Raw genomic sequence first — 19932 nt, 5'->3', positions numbered from 1 at the left:
GGTCATTATTCATTACAGCATTTCCTTAAAGATATGTTTCTATGTCATATTTTTTATCTTTTAATAGTAGCTCATTAGCTTCTTGAAAGAGGTGTGAGTAAAAGTGGCTGGAGCCATTGCCATTTGAAGGGCAATCAGAACTCAAAACATAGCATATTTAAGGTGATAGTGTAAGCCAGATTGGAAAAAATATTTTTTTTCTTTTGTAGGAAAAAAGTTACTCATTCCATACCTAAAGATATAATCACTGCTAAGTGTTTAGTATAGAGATTTCCTTTTAATATTTTATTTGGATATGTAACTGTTTTTACAAAAATAGTATAGTTACTATGTTACTTACGGCTAACCTTATACAACGAATATTTCCCCATTAATAAATACTCTCTCCAACATGAGTATAAATGGCTGTGATGCAGTTATACTGTAATTTACCTAAAATCAGTCCACTGTACTTGAAGGTAAAGATATTGTCCATCTATTTTTTTTATGATTAATTACATCTTTGTAAATATATCTTTGGGTACAACCTCTTGGTGTATATCAGGAGAATAAATTCCTAGAAGTGCAAATTGATGGATCAGAAAATGTGGCATATTCAAGTCTTTAAAGCTTCTAGGTCCTTGATATACGTAGGGAAATAACATCTTTTTTAAAGGGTAAACTGGACTAAATACTGTTTAACATATGTGATGCGTTTGTGAAGAAAATTTGTAACAAATTAGTACCTGCTCATTCTTCCAAGTGACACAGTCTGTCTTTTCCAGTGTTTATTAGGATGCAGACCAAGATCTTTTCTCATTTGTCATTTTAATTTACTGTGTCCAGAGTATGTTCTGTGATTTTGGGCTTTTAGTTGCTTTTTTCCATATTAAGTAGTGCTTGCCTCAAATCCTTTCTTTTAAAAGATGAGTGTGTTTGAATAAATAAAGAAGTGGGTAAAAAGAAATAATTAGTGTACTAAATTCTTCTTAACAGAACTTTACAGAGCAGTATGGCAAAGCTTCTCTCAGATCTTAGTATGGACAGTGCTCGCTGCAAGTCTGGGAATAATCTTACCAAATCACTTCTGAACATTTATGAAAAACAACCTCAGCATGACCCAATCCCTGCTCACACTTCCATAATGAGCTACTTAAATAAGTTAGAACCAGATCAGTCTATCATTACACATTCAGAACCACTTTCTGCAATTAGCAATGAGAAAAACATAGTGCCAGGTAGACCCTATGAAAATGTTCTGCCCTCCAAAGGCCCTCAACATAGTAATACTAGGAGCATGGAGGAAGTATCAGCCCCAGGAATCATTTCTGCCCTTTCAAAACAGGATTCTGATGAAGAGAGTGAAGTTACAACTTTAATAGAAGAGTATAATTTGGATAAGACAATTTACATTCCATTTGCTAGAAGCACTTCAGTAAAGAAATCACCACTGTCCAAGAGATTATCCCCCCAGCCACAACTCAGTGTAGCTCCACCGCAGTGTGTCAGCAACAGTGGACTTGTTGTCGCTGAAAAAGAAAATAAATTGTGTGCACTCGGAGTTTGCTCCTCTTCCAAAAAGGAAGCAGATGTGCCTGAGAAACTTTCCAGAACAGCTGATATGGAGGACAAACAGCTCCTCGAGAAAATAAAGGAAGCCATTTGCAAGATCCCTGCTGCCACCAAGGAGCTAGAGGAATTGGCTGCATGTCACGGCCCCTCCACTTGTCAGAGGAGCAGCATTCAGGTGAAAAGCAGTGCAGTCTCCGATGGTAGCTTTTTAAATTCTGACTTGACCTCTGATTGGAGCATCTCTTCTTTTTCAACGTTCACTTCTCGTGATGAACAAGACTTCCGAAATGGCCTTGCAGCACTGGATGCCAACATTGCTCGCCTCCAGGAGTCCTTAAGGACCGGTCTTCTGGAGAAGTAAACTCAGAAGAAGAGAAAAATCCTTTTTAAGAATAGAACTTGGCTACATTGAATGTATATTTTAAATTTCTTTAGAGAAAAGTTTTATATTAATTATGTGTGAAAGAATAAATTGAATAATAAATTTATTATTGGAATATATTGACACTGCTTATAGAAACAAGTCATCCTAAGAAATTGACATTTGCTAAAAGAAGAAAGTTGTGTATAACTAGGAAAGTACTGTAAGTATTGTAAATATTTTATTTAGTATTTAGCAATTAGAGCTTTTTCTTACTTTGCTGGGCTCAGGGTGCAGGTTAGAAGGATTCTCTGGTCGTCCTAAAGGATAATGGGAAGGGAGTCTTTGGTTATAATTTACTGTGTTAAAACTAGAGTTTCTTTTCTCTTTCAGGATTCCTGTTTGATTTTAATGACACTGTGTTTTTATATGGGATGTTCTGTGCTACAGGCTGGTGGTGTTGGTGAGACATATCAACATTTATTTTAAGAGAAAAAGTGCCAATATCTCCACTTCTTAAAAACGTTGATTGGTCTAAAAATATATAGATAACATCCTAAGTTAATATATGGTTTCTTAAAATTTTGACACTTTTATTTATTTTTATCCTGAATTCATGTTTAAGACCATTAAAAACTGAAGTCAGACTGATAAAGAAATACTAACAGATAAGTTTTACTTTTGGAAATTTGGTTTTTAAATAAATGTTTATTTGTTTTTTGTCATTATGTTTGAACGTGGTGGATTTTATAAATCTTGAACTATTTGTAATTCTGCCTTTCTGGATGAATTTTTTTTTTTAGCAGTTTAGCTGAGAACACTGTCTATTCTATAAGTAATATGAGCTAGGTTGGTCTCTGCTTCTTTATACTAGCACTTCCTAGTATACCTAGCACATTTCTTCTTTTTCATGGTTCACTTCTCGTGATGAACAAGACTTTTGAAATGGTCTTGCAGCACTAGATGCCAACATTGCTAGACTCCAGAAGATGATAACTACTTGGTGTCATCTCCTTGCATCTAAGCAGCACACTTTAACTCTTAGAAAGTTGGTGAATGTTGTGCTATCAGTGATACTTCATACACATCACCTGCCTGGGTCATTGTCTTTAGTGCTTGAGCAGATTTTAGCGTTAAAGAGTGCTCTGCTGATACCAGAGCCTCTTCCTGCTGGTTTTTAAATGTTGGGACTACAACTTCTGAAGGACCCAGGTACAGTCTCTTTGACATGTTCAGAGTTTATAGAAAGAGATTTCTCAAGTCTGAAAATAGTAAATGAATTCTAATCTATTTTCACAGAATTGTCTGTTAATGTTTTTAATTTTTCTTACTTCTGATATTCATAAATTAATTCCTTGGTTTATGGGGAGGTAACAGGTCACAACTCTTGAACACATAAGGTCAGAGGTACAGTTCAGAAATATGAAATAACAAAGCAAGGAAGAAAATTATGTCATCTGTCTACTCCCAAATATTCAGTTGTTATTCATAGGCAGAAGTAAGTTCTTAAGATTATTAGATGATAATACAAGAAAATTGTCCACTTTTGACCTTAATATAGGATGGGCATCATCAGGTGCAAAGAACAATTTTAGATGTTTGTAGGTTCAGTTAATTAGGGGTTAATAGTTTGATTAAAGAATAAATTAGACTGGGAAATCCTTGAGGGACCTTTATCAAGAGCTTACTGTTTATTTGATGTAAGACACACACATGGCATAGAAACATGAAAGAATTTGGTTCAGTTTTAAGATGAAATAAGACCATAGCAAAGTGGGTGGGATAGACACTGAGTTTCATAGAAGTTTAGAGTAGAAAGAACCCCAAAAATGGTAGAAAAAGAACTGGAATAGAAGAAACTTCATTTGGATCTTAAAGAATGTATAGGATTTGGATAATCCTCAAAATCCTCAAAATGTTAACCCCATAGAAAGTCAGTATCATCAAAATGTTGCGGTTGAGTGGTATATTAAGACGACGGTAAGTACACCAACCTGACTAAAATAGAGGGATTGAGATGACCATGTGGTAATGGCAATACAGATGATGCTAACACAGTTTAGAAGAGCTGGGGTCAGATTGTAGAATGCCTTGAGCTCCAGGCTGAGGAATAACCATTACACACTATGAAGTCATTCAGTGTAAGGATATCTTTGGTGGTGTTTGTTTTTTTTTTAAATTGAGGATCACAGATGGAATTGAATGTTCTTAAAATTGCATAGAGTAATGGTAAATAAGAAGTATTAGAGGAGGGAGAGGCTAGAGACCCCTTAGGAAACTGTTGCAGTAGTCCAGACATAAATTGATAAGCCATTAGCAATAAAAGTGAAAAAAGAGAGACAAACTGAAAAAATTTTTAATAGGTTTGGTGACTTAATAGAAAATGAAAGAGAATGAGAAATCAAAGATGACACTAAGGTTTTTAATTTGATCAGTTCAAGTCACCCTGAGCAATGTCTAAAATGAAAAATCGGGGGAGGGTATAGCTCAAGTGGCAGAGCGCATGCTTAGCATACATAAGGTCCTGGGTTCAATCCCCAGCACCTCTTCTAAAACTAAATGAGTAAACCTAATTACCTGCCCCCCCCCCAAATCAAGTTCTTGGTTAAGCTCAAACTTAACAAATTCTAATTTTAAGTCTTAATAACTGATAATGGAGAGTGGGTTAAAAAGGAGAGAAAGAGTGCCCATTCACAGTAGTTCAGTTGAGATCTTCACACTAGGAGTCTTTGTAACTGCCTCATCATAGTCTCGGAAGAGTCGTTCTGGTCCCCAGTCTCAGCCTTCTCACAAGCCTTTTCTGATGTCCTAGAATGTGAAAAGCACGTGAAGTGTCCCCTAACCTCTGGCAGGATGAATCCAGTATCTCCTGATATATACTGGGTGTAGAAAGGGAAGAAACTATCCTCCAGCATTTTGACACTATTCTACTGTCCTTTCTTGGATCTCTAGAGGTAATATACAAATTGTTCATAATGGATTTAGTATTTGTGAATACGATTGAAGATGAAAGTTAGAATCTGAATCTGTTTTACCAAGTGTAGAGATCCCAGGAGCAGGGCTAAAGAAGCCAAAGAAATACTTGGTGCACATTCTTCTCTTATCCTTGCCACCCTTGGAGTGTAGTGAATCATCCAGAAATCTTCACTTTGCACTAACAGTGGCATTTATGTCAAGTGCTTTAAGTTATAAAAGCCTGCTTCAACTACCTGGAAGTAGGGCAGAATTGCAAAGCCTAGTAAGATGGAAAGGGCATGCAGCCACATCACAACTTAAGTATGTATCTAGTGCTCATATTGTGGGCCAGTCTCTTCAGCTAAACATTCATTCATTCATTCAATGAATAAGGGAATTGAAAGCTCTAATATGTGTCAAGTGCTGTTCTGGGCTCTAAGAATACAACAGTGAGCAAGACAGGTATTCTCTACCCCTAAGGAACTTACAGTGTGACACAAGCAAAGGATAAATGCCATGAAGAAGAAAATGGGGTAAGAGGACAAAATGACAGAATTGGCTAAAATTTTAATTATTAGGGTGAGAGGACCCTTCTCAAAAATTGTTTTTAGGAGCCCAGGATTTAAGCATACCACTAGTTAAAGTTGGATTTGATTTGCGAGCTAACATTCCCTTAATCATTGATCATAATCAGTGTTAATTTTTTATTTCACTCTGTTCAGAATCACTTAAACAAATGGGTTCTGTGACTATATCACACATTGTATTTTGATGTTTTAGTACACATGTGTAGAGAACTGGGCACTATCTTATTTAAGGCTGTTGTCCTGAGTAGGGCCTCCCAGAGAATTACCAGAGATCGTAAGGTCTTGGGGACTTCTGTAGGACTTAAAGTTGGTTTTTGAAAGGACTTTAAGAGTCTTCTGTCTTATTCTTATACCCAGAGAGGGCATCTGTTTTACAGTCATACGTACCACCAGTAAGATCCCAGGTACACCGTTTGCCTGGACCATGCTATAGTTCAGGCTCCTGACAAATTCTTACTCACCCTTCAAACCTGTGGTACTACTTCTGTACCCTGTATATACCCCTGCTGATGTGTGTATCAGTTTATATATCAGCCTCTCCTACTCTACATGCTTAAGGGCAGCTGGCCAGGATTTATTCATCTTTGACACCCCCGTGACGCTTGGTGCCTATCAGATAGTAAGCAGTTAATAACTGTTGTTGGCCTTAACTAAATCCTTGACAAATGGTCATCTAGGCTTCACTTCTAGGTAATTTCATGCAACACCTGGTTTATAGCTTTATTACACACATCTAAGCTCCTAGCATTAGCCTCCCTGTAACTTGTATTCTTTATACCTGTTATTTTCTGAAGCAAAATTCACTTGTTTAGCAAACAGTTTTACACTATGGCTTGTGCTGTGGAGAAGCAACAGATACTTAAATCTTTAGGAGTGGAGATAGGGCAGAAACTTTTTTTTTTAATTCCTTATAAGGTTAATCTAGTCCACCAGCCTACCTCACTGATTTGTAGGAGGGATAAATGTAGGCAAAGCACTTTGACAGCTGGAGGGCAGTGTACAATCTGTGACTTACGACAACATTTAAAGAGCACTCACCCTGTGGAGAAAGGGAACCCTCTTACACTGTTGGGAATGTAAATTGGTGCAGCAATGGTGGAAAACAGTATAGAGGTTCCTTAAAATAAAAATAGAGCTACTATATGATCCAGTAATCCCACTGCTGGGCATATATCTGGAAAAGATGAAAACTAATCCAAAAAGACTGCACCCCAGTGTTTATAGCAGCACTATTTATAATAGCCAAGACATGGGAACAACCCAATTGCTCATCAACAGACAATTGGTTTAAGAAGATGTGCTACACACACACACACACACACACACACACACACACACACACACACACACACACACACACACACACACACACATTATGCAGCCATAACAAAGAATGAAATAATGCCATTTGCAGCAACATTGATGGACCTAGAGAATATCACACTAAGTGAAGTCAGTCAGTCAGAGACACATATAAATCCCTTACATGTGGAATCTAAAAAATAAAGCAAGTGAATCTATACACAAAACAGAAACAGACTCAGACATAGAAAACAAACTTACGATTACCAAAGGGGAAAAGGAGGAGATGGGAAGGGACAAATTAGGAGTTTGGGGATTAACAGATACAAACTACAACGTAAAATAGATAAGCAACAAGGATTTACTGTATAGCAGAGGGAACTATATTCAATAACCTATAATGGAAAATAATCTGAAAAAAATACATATATATAACTGAATCACTTAGCTGTACTCCTGAAACTAACATAATATTGTAAATCCACTAAACTTCAATTAAAAAAATAATAATTAATAGCCCTCGCCATCCTGCTTGCCCACTTGTGAAGTCCTCCAGTTTGTCAAGGTCTTAAAATTTAAATCCAGCAATGAGCAATGAACTCCAGATGTGATATGATCAGGCAGAATACAGTTAGCTTATCATTTCCTATGATCTAGTTAAAATTGTTTTAAAATGGGCAAAGATTGAGTTGGTTATCTTTAGCCATCACAGTATACTACACATCATATTAAGGCTATAGTTAGTTTCCAGATAATATTCTTATTGTCATTCTTGGTACTTCGTGTGCCATCATGTTAGGACAGCTCAGGGGTCCCAGGCCCTGTCCAGCTAGAAATGAGCAGTAACTCAAAGACTGAGGTTATTGCCAAACAATTGGCCACAGCTGTCCCTAAAGGAAGAGCTCATATTTATCACTCAAAGTGCTTGTTCTCCTTGAAGCCAGGTTTGTTCTTAGAGGCCATAAGGAATGGTGAAAAGAGCTAGACTGGGAGTCAGGATCCCTGGGTTCAGGTTCTACTGCTGTCTGTATGAACCCTTTTTTTCCAGTTATAAAATGTGAGGATTTGACTAAACGTTCTCTTTGGTCACCCCATGATTTAACAATCTATTTGGTAATGTATTCCTAGCATTTTGACCAAACGTGTCTTTCAGTTAGTTAACCATCAGGTTTTGCTCAGAGTATTTTGAACTGTATATGAAGTAGGTCATTCTTCCAATCAGTGGGAAGGCCCTGCCAACTCCAAAGAAGATTTATATAAAGAAGGGAGGTTATTATTTGTCACATATGATTCAAAAAGCTCTGATATTCCTGGTATCTCTTAATAATTCCATATATCTCAGGACTAATATTTGAACATCATCATTTCTATTAGCATTCCCTACTTAGAAGTTTAAAATACTCCTGGTATAAAACACTGTGGATAGTTTTGGTTTTATGTTTTACAGACGTCAACTTTTACAGATAAAAGGGGGCTTACGATCATCTAGTCCAATCTCAGTTTTAGAAATAGGGAAATCGAAGCCAAAAATATTAAAGACATTTGCTCAAGTTCCCACAGCTAACACCTTGACCCGGATATTGTGATTCTCCGTCTGTTTTCTTCACTATGGTGTCTCCTGGATATCAGCTGAATCTCATGATCACTTAAACTGCTGGGGCCTCAGATCTGTCACCAAAATCTAGCTGTATACCTTTTTCTCTACTAGCACAGTCTAATAATAAGAAATTCCTTCTGTAATTTATTGTGAGGATTAAATAAGTGAAAAATGCTTTGTGAACTATCAACACTATATAGTTGATAATGGTCACTAATTGTATATAGTTGGTCTACATGTATATATGTGTATGTGTGTGTGTGTTGTACTAGAAATTTAAGGTTTTATTTTTGCTTTATGAAAGGCACACAATGTTCTTAAATTCTGTTTGGCATGTGGCATAATGCTAATAAAACAATTTTCCCACCTATCACTTGGCCAATTCCATTAAAAGTCATTCAAACTTGTTTTTAAAGTAGATGGAAAAAGTTACATGAGTTGGTTCTCCCACCAACACTGGCACTCACAGTGAGTTCTGACATTTCCAGGACCCCAACACTATCTTCTCTTCAGCCAGAGAGTAAGAGGGCTCCTTTTCCATGGAGATAAGGAGACATGCAGAGGTATGACAGACTATCCAGAGGGAAAATTTTGTCCCCTTTGGAGCTGGAGACTTACATATTTGTTCAAATCTAAAACAAGGAATGTTGTCCACAGCTCAATAGAGAGCACACATCCAAGGTACATATTTTTATCCCACCATCCTTTGCAGATTATTCTGCACTTGGCTGTGAGCTCTAGGCCCAGAATAGGGTAGGAGACCAGAATCAAGTATTTTTAAAAGTCAGCAGCTCCAAAACAAGCAGAACAGACCCTTTTGGAGGTTAGTAGTTTGTGGTTTGGTGAGAAGAAAGGAGTAAAGGGAAAATTTTTAAATCCAGAGCCTCAATGGTAGGAAAGAAAATTAATCTTTTTTTCTCTCTCTTTTTTTTTTAAGTCAATACTATGAGACTTGCTGTCTTAAACTAGGGAGATAGATTAGTGGAAGATGGGACACAAGCTAGAACAAGTTAATAAATATTTGAGTAAGTATGTCTTCACCATTTAGAGCAGTGACCTATATACCACCACTTCACCCTTCCCCCACACAAAGCTAATGATCATTTTTTTCATGACAGACTGAACTCACTTGTCATCACCTTTTCCCTCCCCCCATCTCAACTGGTCTAAAAATCCATCTGGTCAGATTTCTGTAATAATAGATGACACATAAAGCAACTTCTCTTGTCCCCTAACTTAACCCAGAAAGAGTATGAGAATTTAAACTGTAGTTTTGTATCTTTGGCCAAAGTTTGAGAAAAGGTCATGATAGATCATTGATGAATATAAGACACTAACTTGAACAGGCACTGATAGTTAAGTCTATGGGAAAGTTCGTTTTATTAACGGTGCATTAGAAGAGAATGAGCCCTGGATTGGAAGTCAGGTGAACAAGTGACTATCTTCATAGTCTATGTGACCTTCAACCGTTTATAATTTATTAGTTCTCTACTGTGTGCCACATTGAGCATTTAAAGACCAAAGTGTGCCTCTGAGGGACCTAGAGCCCCAGGACCTGCCAGATGAGGTAATATGATCTTAATGACTCTCTGCAGCTCAAAATGCTACAGCTTCCAAGAAGAAGGTTCCCAACACCAAAGGAAGTAGGCACACAGTGCTCATGGACACTCACTGTGGGGTCATACAGAATTTTAGCTTTGAATTGCTGTGCTTTGTCTTTTCCTTTAACACTCCTATCTCAGGTGCCCTCCATATTTATTTCTCTTCTAGATAATATCACTTTCAAAGAGATTGTGTGGTGCTTCTCTGAGGAATATTTTTATTTCACCCTCACATTTAAACTATAGTTTCCATTGGATTTCAGTGTGAAGATGGTAGTTTAAAGTTGTCCTTTCCCCTTTCTTTTGTAGAAATCAAAACCAACAAGAGGAGTACAAGCTCCATTTGTGGGGAAAACTAGGAGACAGCTCTAAAACCAAGCCACAAATGAGCTAGAAGAACTGCCAAAAGCAGTAGTTATCAAGCTGGGTCTATATGAAAGGAAACAGACAGGGAATGCTACAGCTCCAGATAGCAGAATGAGCTAGCAGAGTACACTGCTCAATGATGAGCAGCTCACCCAGAGGGAAAAGTTGTAAAGCCTTAATTTACGACAATGGGAAGAGGATCCATAGTTTTTACATTGGGGGAAAGTATAGATGCCTATTGCTATGTGGAGAAAGAACACTGAACAAGTCACTGCGCAAAACTCTGAAGATTAAGGAAAATTCTAGCCCTTCTTACATACAAGCATTCTGCAAATAGCTGATGCAGGTAAACCTTCCTTATCTGCTTCAAAAAACAAAAACGAAAACACAAAAACAAGTCATCAAGAAGGACCAGCAGAGGATCTATACAGAACATTTTGAGAAAAGAAGAAGAAAGAAATAGAAAAATAAAACTGTAAATTAAAAGTACTTATCAGAAAAAAATGTTACCATAGAGTAGATAAAAGTTCTGACTAAATATTTGGTCATGAATTTTAAAAACTGATTTAAACAACTATTAATTCACATCAAGAGCACCAAACAGAGAAGCAAAAAGTTAGGGACAAGGTGATGAGACAGTGGGAGGAACGGAAGCATGGGGTTGGCAGAATTTAGGAAAGAAATGGAAGGAAAAAATGAAGCCACCTCAGAAATGAAGGCAAAATTGAAAGTAAGCCGAGGGAAAATCAGATTTAAAACATTGATTTTGATGTAAAATCCTAAGTTTGACTTCTTTACCTTTAGCCCTTTGCACAGATGTTCCACTGTTGCCTTCTGGCTCCCAGTGTGGCTATGAAGAAGCCTGTTGGAGCAGATCCTTGTGTGGCTTTGAAGGTGATACAGTTTTCTCTCTGGAAGCCTTTAGAATTTTCTCTGGCTTTGATTTTAAATGTCACTCTAATGAATATTAGTGTTTTTTGATTTAATGTCTCCTGTTAGTGCTCTGTGAGCTCTTTAAATCAGTGATCTTATATCTTTTTCTAATTCTGGAAAATTCTCAGTCATTGTTTCTTCAAATATTTCCTTGTAATTTGTTTTTCTCTCTACTTTGATTCCTATTATGCGTCTCCTTCAAACCTATGTGTCTCTTAACTTTTTTCTTATTTTGACCATCTGTATCTATTCTTAACTCTTCTGGGGAAGGTTTCCTGACCTGATCTTTCATCTCACAATTTGCTCTTCAGCTATACCCATTCTGCTGATAATTTATTAGGTTCTTAACTTCAGTTGTTACAATATTCACATAGTTTGTTCTTCTTTATAATTGCTTGTTTCTGCTTCATTTTCCACTACTCCCTCTTATATTGTTAAAATATTTATTACATGTGTTTTAAATTCTTATCCATCTAGTCCATTGTTTCTGTTTCCTTTAGCATGGACTGTTAAGCTTGTGCACCTTGTTTGTATCATTCTTTCCCCCTGTAAGCGCATAACCTTGGGAATATTAGCTACATAGACAGGTAATGTATACTTGGGTTAGGAGATTGAAATCCAGATTCTAACTCAGATCCCTCATGATGAGTTTATAGAATGTATCTCATGTCCTGGGGTGGTGGTCATAGCAGTAGGAAATATTCCTTGGACCAATGACTTCTGTTATTTCAGTCTGGACATGATCACTCCCTACCCACATGAATTGACTTTTCCTGTATCTCCTCTCTCAGCTCTGCTTTTTTTCAAAAGCTTCCTCCCTACGATTGGGATATGAATTAGGGCTGCTCAGGGATCAAGACAGTGATCTGTGCCTGTTGTCAGCTGCTCTCCTAGCCAGACTCCAGCTCTGCCACAACGATATGCATACATCCAGTGACACTGTGCTGGCATTACTCTTCTGCCCCACAGAGATGATGAGGTGAGCAGTGACTTACCCAGAACAGTGTGGAGGAGGGAAGAAAATATGAGATTGTATTTTTGCAACTCATCCTCTGACTGGCCATCTTCAATTCTAGGCTGCCATTTTCCATTTGCATTTGGAATGCAACCACTTCCTATCTTCCTGAAAGGTTCTTGTTTTATTATTATATTCTGTTATCCATTAACCTGTCTGTCGCTTCTGTAGCATTTCTAGGGTGGGTTCTAAAGGGAGGCCAGCATGTTTGTTTCCTATCTTGTCCTCCCCCACTAATGTGTAATGTCATCTCTGTCACTCCCAAGTTTCTCAGTATCTGTGGCTGTATTTCTACTCTCTCTAGTCTGTTTCATTTATGTATTAACTGCTTCTGTGCAATACCACACTGTTTTAATTACTGCAGATTCATAACATCTTGATATCTGATAGGGTGATTTTTTCTTCTTATTCATGACTATTCTGGGCCTTTTACACTTTTGTGTGAATTCAGGGATCAGTTTATCAAGTTCTGTGAAAAATCCACTTTAGTTTTACAGGCATTGCTTTGAATTTACAGGTTAATTTGGAGAATTGCCATCTTTGTTATATAGAGACTTCTAATCCATTAATATTGTATAATGCTCCACTTATTTACCCCATAGAAATCCTGTTAAACTTTTGTGGGGTTTATTCCTAGGCATCTTATAGCTTTTGTTGCTATTGTAAGTCACCTTTTTTTTTCGCTTTTTATACAATGAAAAACCTTTATTTTTTTCTAATCGTACTTAAAAATACTCATTGTGAACACCTGATTCTTATATAAAATACAAAAAAGAAAGTAAATCCTACCCATCATCCTGAGGTTAAAATGTTGGTTTTTTCCTTTCAAGCATTCTTTACACATGCAACATACACACCCAAATAAATGTGCATATATAGAATCATATCATGCTTGCTTTTTTTTATAACACCTTTTTGCTCTCTACCTCCTCTCCCCATATTAGCCCCTTTCCTTTTCCCTAGCCACACACCTGTAACCTATATTCATAACCAATATTTTCCCCATGCTCATAAAATCCTACATGGATCCCTGTATTTATAGAGATTTCAGGGAGTTGATCATTGTTTTGCAAAGGTGGGTCGTATTGTACACATCTTCCTGTATTTTTATTTTCTCACACTTAGAAGTGCCTATGAAAATTCCTCTAGATGAGTAGTAAGTCATTTATATGGACCTAATTCATTCTTTTCAACGGCTGCTTAATATTGCATGATATGGAGATGTAATGCTACAATTCAATAATTTGGGTCAGTTGTATATAATAGAAACTAGTCATTTTAAGTAGAAAGTGATTGAATGTGGGAAATTCGGGACTTACCAAATCAGTAGAGGGACCCAAGTAGCAGGCTATAGGCTGGACCTCCAGGGATAACTCCACGACAGTCCCACAGAACCTGCCCCCCAAGGGAACTGTAATGTCCATCACAGTTAGGAAGCTGCTGTCTCAGCTGCTGGTTCCAGAATCATGCCACCTACCAGCTTGGTGGTCAGGGAACTATCACCAGAACTTTTGATTCCAGCCCCATACCGCATCTGTCAGAACTGTACTAACACATCTGACTGGTGAAGTTAATTCACAACCTAGAACACTAGTTTCAAGGGAGTCTGGGAAATATGCCTAGTTTTTCAGCCTCTGCAAACTAGAAAGACACACAAGAAAAGGGTTAACTAGAGGGAGAATGGAACAATCTACCAAATCTGCTGTAGATTGTAGATTGCTGCAGATAGCTGTAGATTGGGTGCCCTTATGAACAGTTTCACGGGAAACATACCTGTCATGTGGACTTGTGGGTTTCCACTTCTATTCCTAAGGAAGGAATAGGGTCCCAGGAATAGAATTTCTTGGACAAGCGATGTATATATTTTAAAAGATAGATCTTGCCAAATTGCCTTCTGAAAAGGTTATAAAACTTTACATTTCTGCCAGCAATGTGTGAGAATTGCCTTCATACACACTACACAATCAGCAATAGGAACTATGGCTTGGTGTGTGTGTGTGTTTGCTTTTTATTGTGGAGAATTTCAAACATGCACAAAAGTAGGCACATAATATAATGAATTCTCAGGTTGCCATTTGGCAGCCCATTTGGAACCATCCACCTATGGCTGATTCTGTCCCACCCACTTCCCCCTGTTTCATGTTATTTTAAAGCAAATTCCAGATACCATATTACTTCACTTACAAATATAAGTACAAATGTATGTCTAAAAGATAAAATAGCACAATATTACTATAATATCTAAAAAATTAATAATAATTATTAAGTATTCAGCCAATGTTTACATTTTGTTTGAGAAAGTTTCAAATAAGGCCCATAAATTGCAACTAATTAGGATGTTCTATGTGTATTTAAATTTATAGTCTCTCCCTCACGGACACAGAAAACAAACTACGGTTACCAAAAGGGAAAGGTGGGGAGGATAAAAAAAATTACAGTCTCTCCCACCATCTTTTTGTTCCTTACAATTTGTTAGAACAACCAGGTTGTCAGTGCCGTGATGTTTCCTGCAGTCTGAATTTTGCAGGTTGCATCCCTATATTGTAGTGAAATGTTTTCCTCATCCTAGTTATTTCCTGTGAGTTGGTAGTGGAATCTAGAGGCTTGGTCAGATTTGGGTTGGACCTTTATGACAAGAATAATTCATAGATGGCATCTGTCTGTTTCCTCCACTGGGACTCACATAATGTTTGGTTGTCTTTCTGTTTGTGATGTTAGCAACCAGTGTCCAGATCCATTAGGGTTGCAAAATGATGACCATCCAACTCTATTCTTTTTCATTTGTGGCATAGACTACATCTATAAAGAGAAACTTCCTCACCTCTGCTGTTTGGTTATCCACTGGTAAAGTTCATTTACATAAGATAAGAAAATGCTTGATTCTTTCCAGTTATTTACCAGTTTTCAAAATAATGAATTGGATCCCTAGCATCCTTCAACAGTGATTTGTTTTTTAGTATCGCTATGAATTAATGGATTAAATTTATTTGAGGTGTTCAGTCCATTGTATTTATAATTCTTATGGATACTTAAGTTGTCCCACATTAGATTAGTGGAAGCTTTGCTATGGCTGATTTTGTTTTTGCCAGTGTGATAGGTGTCAAGCAATTTTATGTTACTTTCTTTTTTTTTTTAACGTATTTTTTATTGAGTTATAGTCGTTTTACAATATTGTGTCAAATTCCAGTGTAGAGCACAATTTTTCAGTTATACATGAACATACATATATTCATTGTCACATTTTTTTTTGCTGTGAGCTACCACAAGATCTTGTATACATTTCCCTGTGCTGTACAGTATAATCTTGTTTATCTATTCTGCTTATGCCTGTCAGTATCTACAAATTTTGAACTCCCAGTCTGTCCCTTCCCACCCCCAGCCCCCTTGGCAACCACAAGTTTGTATTCTTGTCTATGAGTCTGTTTCTATTTTGTATTTATTTATTTATTTATTAGATTCCACATACGAGCGATCTCATATGGTATTTTTCTTTCTCTTTCTGGCTTACCTCCTTAGAATGACATTCTCCAGGAACAGCCAAGTTGCTGCAAATGGCGTTATGTTGTCGTTTTTTATGGCTGAATACTTTCATTTTTATTTCCCTGATTTCTGGAGAATTTGATCATATCCATATGTTTATTGAGCCTTTTGGCTTTATTCGCTAGTGAATTGTTTATTTGCACACTTTGCACAATTTTCTATTCTGTTATTGGTTTTGTCTTATCAGTTTTTAGGATTGCTTTTATAGAAAGTAATCCTTTGTGAGAACATAGTAGTACAAACATTTTTCCAGACATATTGATTGCTGTTAATTTTGTATTGCCATACCAAAAAATGTTATTTGTGTATGGTCAAATATGCCTGTCTTTTATTTGATAGTTTCTTGGTTCTTGGTAAGGAAAGTCTCCCCAAACTACAGATAATACATATAATCTCCTAGACATTTTATTCAAGTTTTAAAATTATTTTTCTTTTACATTGAAATCTTTAATCCATTTGCAATTTACTTTTGAATTTAGTATAAGATAGCAATCCACTTCTATTTTCTTTCAGATGGGTAGCTAGTTATGCCTGCATTTTTTTTAATAGTTCATCTTTTCCCCACTGAACTACCAGTTTGGCACACAAACATTTCTAGTAGCCCCTGTAATATAATTATCAATTATTTACTGTCTTCCACAAATACATTTTTATACACCCTTACCAATGCCATATTGATTTACATACATAGACTTTATAGTATGACTGATACCTTAGTAAGCCCCCATATATACTCTCTCTTTTCTTACTTTATTATAGTTACATTAGCTATTTTTTGGCATTCTTTTTCTATTGAGTTTTAGAATCATTTTATCTAATTCCAAGAAAAACCTTGCTGGAATTCTAATTGGAACTTCATTAAATTTATATATTAAAATTTCCAGAATTAACAGTTTTTTGTTGTCTTTCCTTCTAGGAGCATGATATGACTTTCAGTTTATTAAAGTCCTGTTCTGTGTCTTTTAATAATTTTTTTCCCCTCAGTTTGCTTCAATATAGGTCCTGAGTCTATCTTGTTACATTTACTTGTAAGTATTTAGAATTTTTGTCACTGACACAATTTGAATGGATTTTTATTGGCAGCATGAAGATTATGTAGGCATAAGAAAGAACTTTTCAGACAGACTGTCCAGTCACTAGAACTCGTAACTGAATTGCAAGCTCCATCTTCCATTATTAGGAAGGAAAGGTGGATATGTGTCTCTCTAAGACCTTTTCCATAAGATCTTGCTGAGAGGTAAGGGGAGGGATCAGATGAGCCCTGGAAGGCCTACAAAGAAGAGGAACCTAGAATGTTGCTGTTTTACCCAACCTCCTAATGTCAGCCTTCTGTTCATGTGAGGGCTCTTGACTTAATTAGCCAGTTTTTCCAGTGGGTACGTGGACATGTAGGAGACCATTATAAAACATTTTGGGATAATTCAGGGTAAAAATTTCCCAAAGAAGGATTTCTTTTGTTTGTTTTTTTCCTCTTAGAAATTCTGTTTTGCTTTATGATATAGTTTGGTTGTTTTGTTTTTGCAATAAATACCTTTTTGTTTATTTACACACATAAGTGATTACAGTAAATGTACTCATTCATTCACTTTGTGTACTCACGAATAATGGAAAGAATTTTAGCCCACTGGAGGCCAGAGTATTGAATTTGGTATGACATGATTGAATAACTAATTGATATTCCACTGAATAATGTTACCATTTGTGGAACAATTACTATGTACCAGGCACTCTGCTAATCTGTTTTGCAGGGCATCTTCTCATTCAATCTTCAAAACAACACTGTGAAGTGGACAGGATTTATTTCATTTGTATCTCATTTTTAACAATTGGGAAATTAAGGCCCAGAAGAATTTAAGTTACTTGTCCAAGATCATACAACTAATTAATGACAAAGTTTCCATGCAAGCCAAGAGGCTGACTCAGAAGATCTTACCACTATACTATACTCCTTTCACACAGAGAACTTGAGGTGGAAATGTATGACTTGCCCTCTAACCTCCATTTTCACTTGTGCAAAACAAAGAATTCTTAATAGATGATACTGATATCATCTGGCTGTAGATTCTCATTATGCAGAAAGTTGAGTTTACAGAATTTATAAATCAAGGATCTTATATATTAACCCCCCCCCCAAGTTTGCTTTATAATGTATAGGTTTCTCAGCCATGATTTTCATGTGCTCATTTTGTCCTTAACTGTGGTCTTTGTTCTGCTGGGTTTTTGTAGCACTTCCCTCTATGGTTTCTAAGATAAACCTCTACAATGTGTTTGTGGGGGAAGGGGAGCAAATAGAGAACTTGTAGGTTATTAGTGGTAGAATATGGGAAGAATGATAGAATGTGATCACTGAGTTGATTTTTTAGTTCATATTTCACTTGAGTTCATATTTGTTCATCTAAACTGTTGTTGCTATTCTTTCAGGCTGTATAAAACAGTGGATTTAAGTGTCCTGCAAAATCTTACACAAAAGCTTGATACATGAAATATAGAAAAGCAGAGCTGCTCTGGGCAAGAAACGGATGGGGGCTTGGGGACCTTGCCCCAGTCCCTACTCTATTCCCCCCATCACCTCCTTGGAATCTGGGGATTCTGCAGCTTGAAATCATTGATTTAGATCTTAAACTTGTTTCTAACATTGTAATAACCATAGGAACTTTAAAATAACATTTTGAACTAGATTTTATAATTATTATTATAATAAGTGACCTAATAAAATAGCCCTTTCCTAAAAGATGCCAAGGAAATTCTCAATAGAGGATACTTCTGGGACTGCAGGGTGCAGCTGTAGGGAAGATGACAGTCATTTTTTATTTTATGCCTTCTGTATTTCTTTCTTTCTTTATTTCTTTTTTCTTTCTTTCTTTTCTTTTCTTTCTTTCTTTCTCTTTCTCTCTTTCTTTTTCTCTTTCTTTCTTTCTTTCCTTTTTAGCAATTACAATGTGTGACTTTAATGGTTAAAAAATTAATTTAAATTTTTTTTCAATTTGGAATTATATTTTCATTAATGGCTTTGTAATCAAATATTTTTCCTTAACGATAAGCTTTTTCAATTATATAATAATAATGCATGACAAAATAGGATTTAAAGTAGAAAATTAGTTTACAGTAAATACTTACAAGAACAAATCTACAAACACATTCTGGACTTTCTGTGTGTCTGTACTTTCATATAGTAATACTTCTGGTCAAGGCATTGGTCTTTAAAGAAATCATTAGCCAAACAAAAGCATTGTTGGTTAATTTCCAAATTGTTCTTTCTACTGTAAATTTTACCTAAGTTATAAGTAGGTCTCAACTCTGATCCCACATCAGAATTACTGGGGAATCAAAAAAATAATAATAATTTCCCAAGCTGCACCCCAAACCAACTGAATCATTATCTGGGAGGGGCACCCAGACATAAGTATTTTTAAAAAGCTCCACAAGTGAATCCAACTTGCAACCAGGCTTCAGAACCACCAAGTCTTTAATCTTCCACCAATACTAATCTAGGTGAATTTAATGAATTTATAAACTAAGGTGAGCTATCTGTTATTCAACACTTGTGAGAGATTAATAAATTGTGATATTTTATCTTTCCTTTCTTCCCTTTCCTCCTTTGGCTTTCCTAACAAGGGCCCAGCATTGAAGGGGGCCAGGCTAGAGAAGGGATCCAGAGACAAGAAGGAAGTGCAGAGGATGTGCACAGACAGATGGAGGCCAAGACTTGCAGATTAAACTTCCTAGGAAGGCAGTAAAAATATACAGGCACCCCCTCCCCACCAAGCAAAGGAATATTTTCTTTAACTACTAGTGTCTTGCTTTGGGGAAATGGAGTTAACTTGTATTCTTTCAGGATGTCTGAAGGAACAAACAGACAAATTGCTCTCCGAAGCTGATTTATTTCATCTTTACAAACCAGCCATCATGCATTAGGTTTGTGTGTTTGGACTATGGTGTTTTTCAAGTTATGTGATGTATTTCCTAGAAACTCAATGACGAAAAATCCCCCAACAATCTAACTAAAAAATGGGCAAAAGAATGCAAAGACAATTCTCCAAAGAAGATATATAAATGGCTAATAAGCACATGAAAAGATGTTCAACATCATTAGTCATCAAGCAAAAGCAAATCTCAACCACAAT

At 36.4% G+C, this 19932-nt stretch overlaps 1 protein-coding gene across 4 annotated transcripts in view; it reads left to right on the top strand.

Annotated features, from left to right (window-relative positions):
• CCDC14 (coiled-coil domain containing 14) overlaps positions 1-2637 on the top strand; it is a 36796-nt gene extending 34159 nt beyond the window's left edge. For 2 of the 4 annotated variants that reach the window (XM_045507209.2, XM_010970919.3), the window contains exon 13: positions 976-2637. In XM_045507209.2, the coding sequence (XP_045363165.1) occupies positions 976-1912 (937 nt within the window). In that variant the 3' untranslated portion in view covers positions 1913-2637. The remainder of the gene's footprint in view (positions 1-975) is intronic. The other 2 variants (XM_045507211.2, XM_045507210.2) reach the window with 2 other exon arrangements.
• Positions 2638-19932: the final 17295 nt, after the last annotated feature.

This window comes from Camelus bactrianus, chromosome 1 (genome assembly GCF_048773025.1).
Source record: "Camelus bactrianus isolate YW-2024 breed Bactrian camel chromosome 1, ASM4877302v1, whole genome shotgun sequence".
Taxonomy (NCBI): Eukaryota; Metazoa; Chordata; class Mammalia; order Artiodactyla; family Camelidae; genus Camelus; species Camelus bactrianus.
This window is presented reverse-complemented; position numbering and strand designations above follow the sequence as displayed.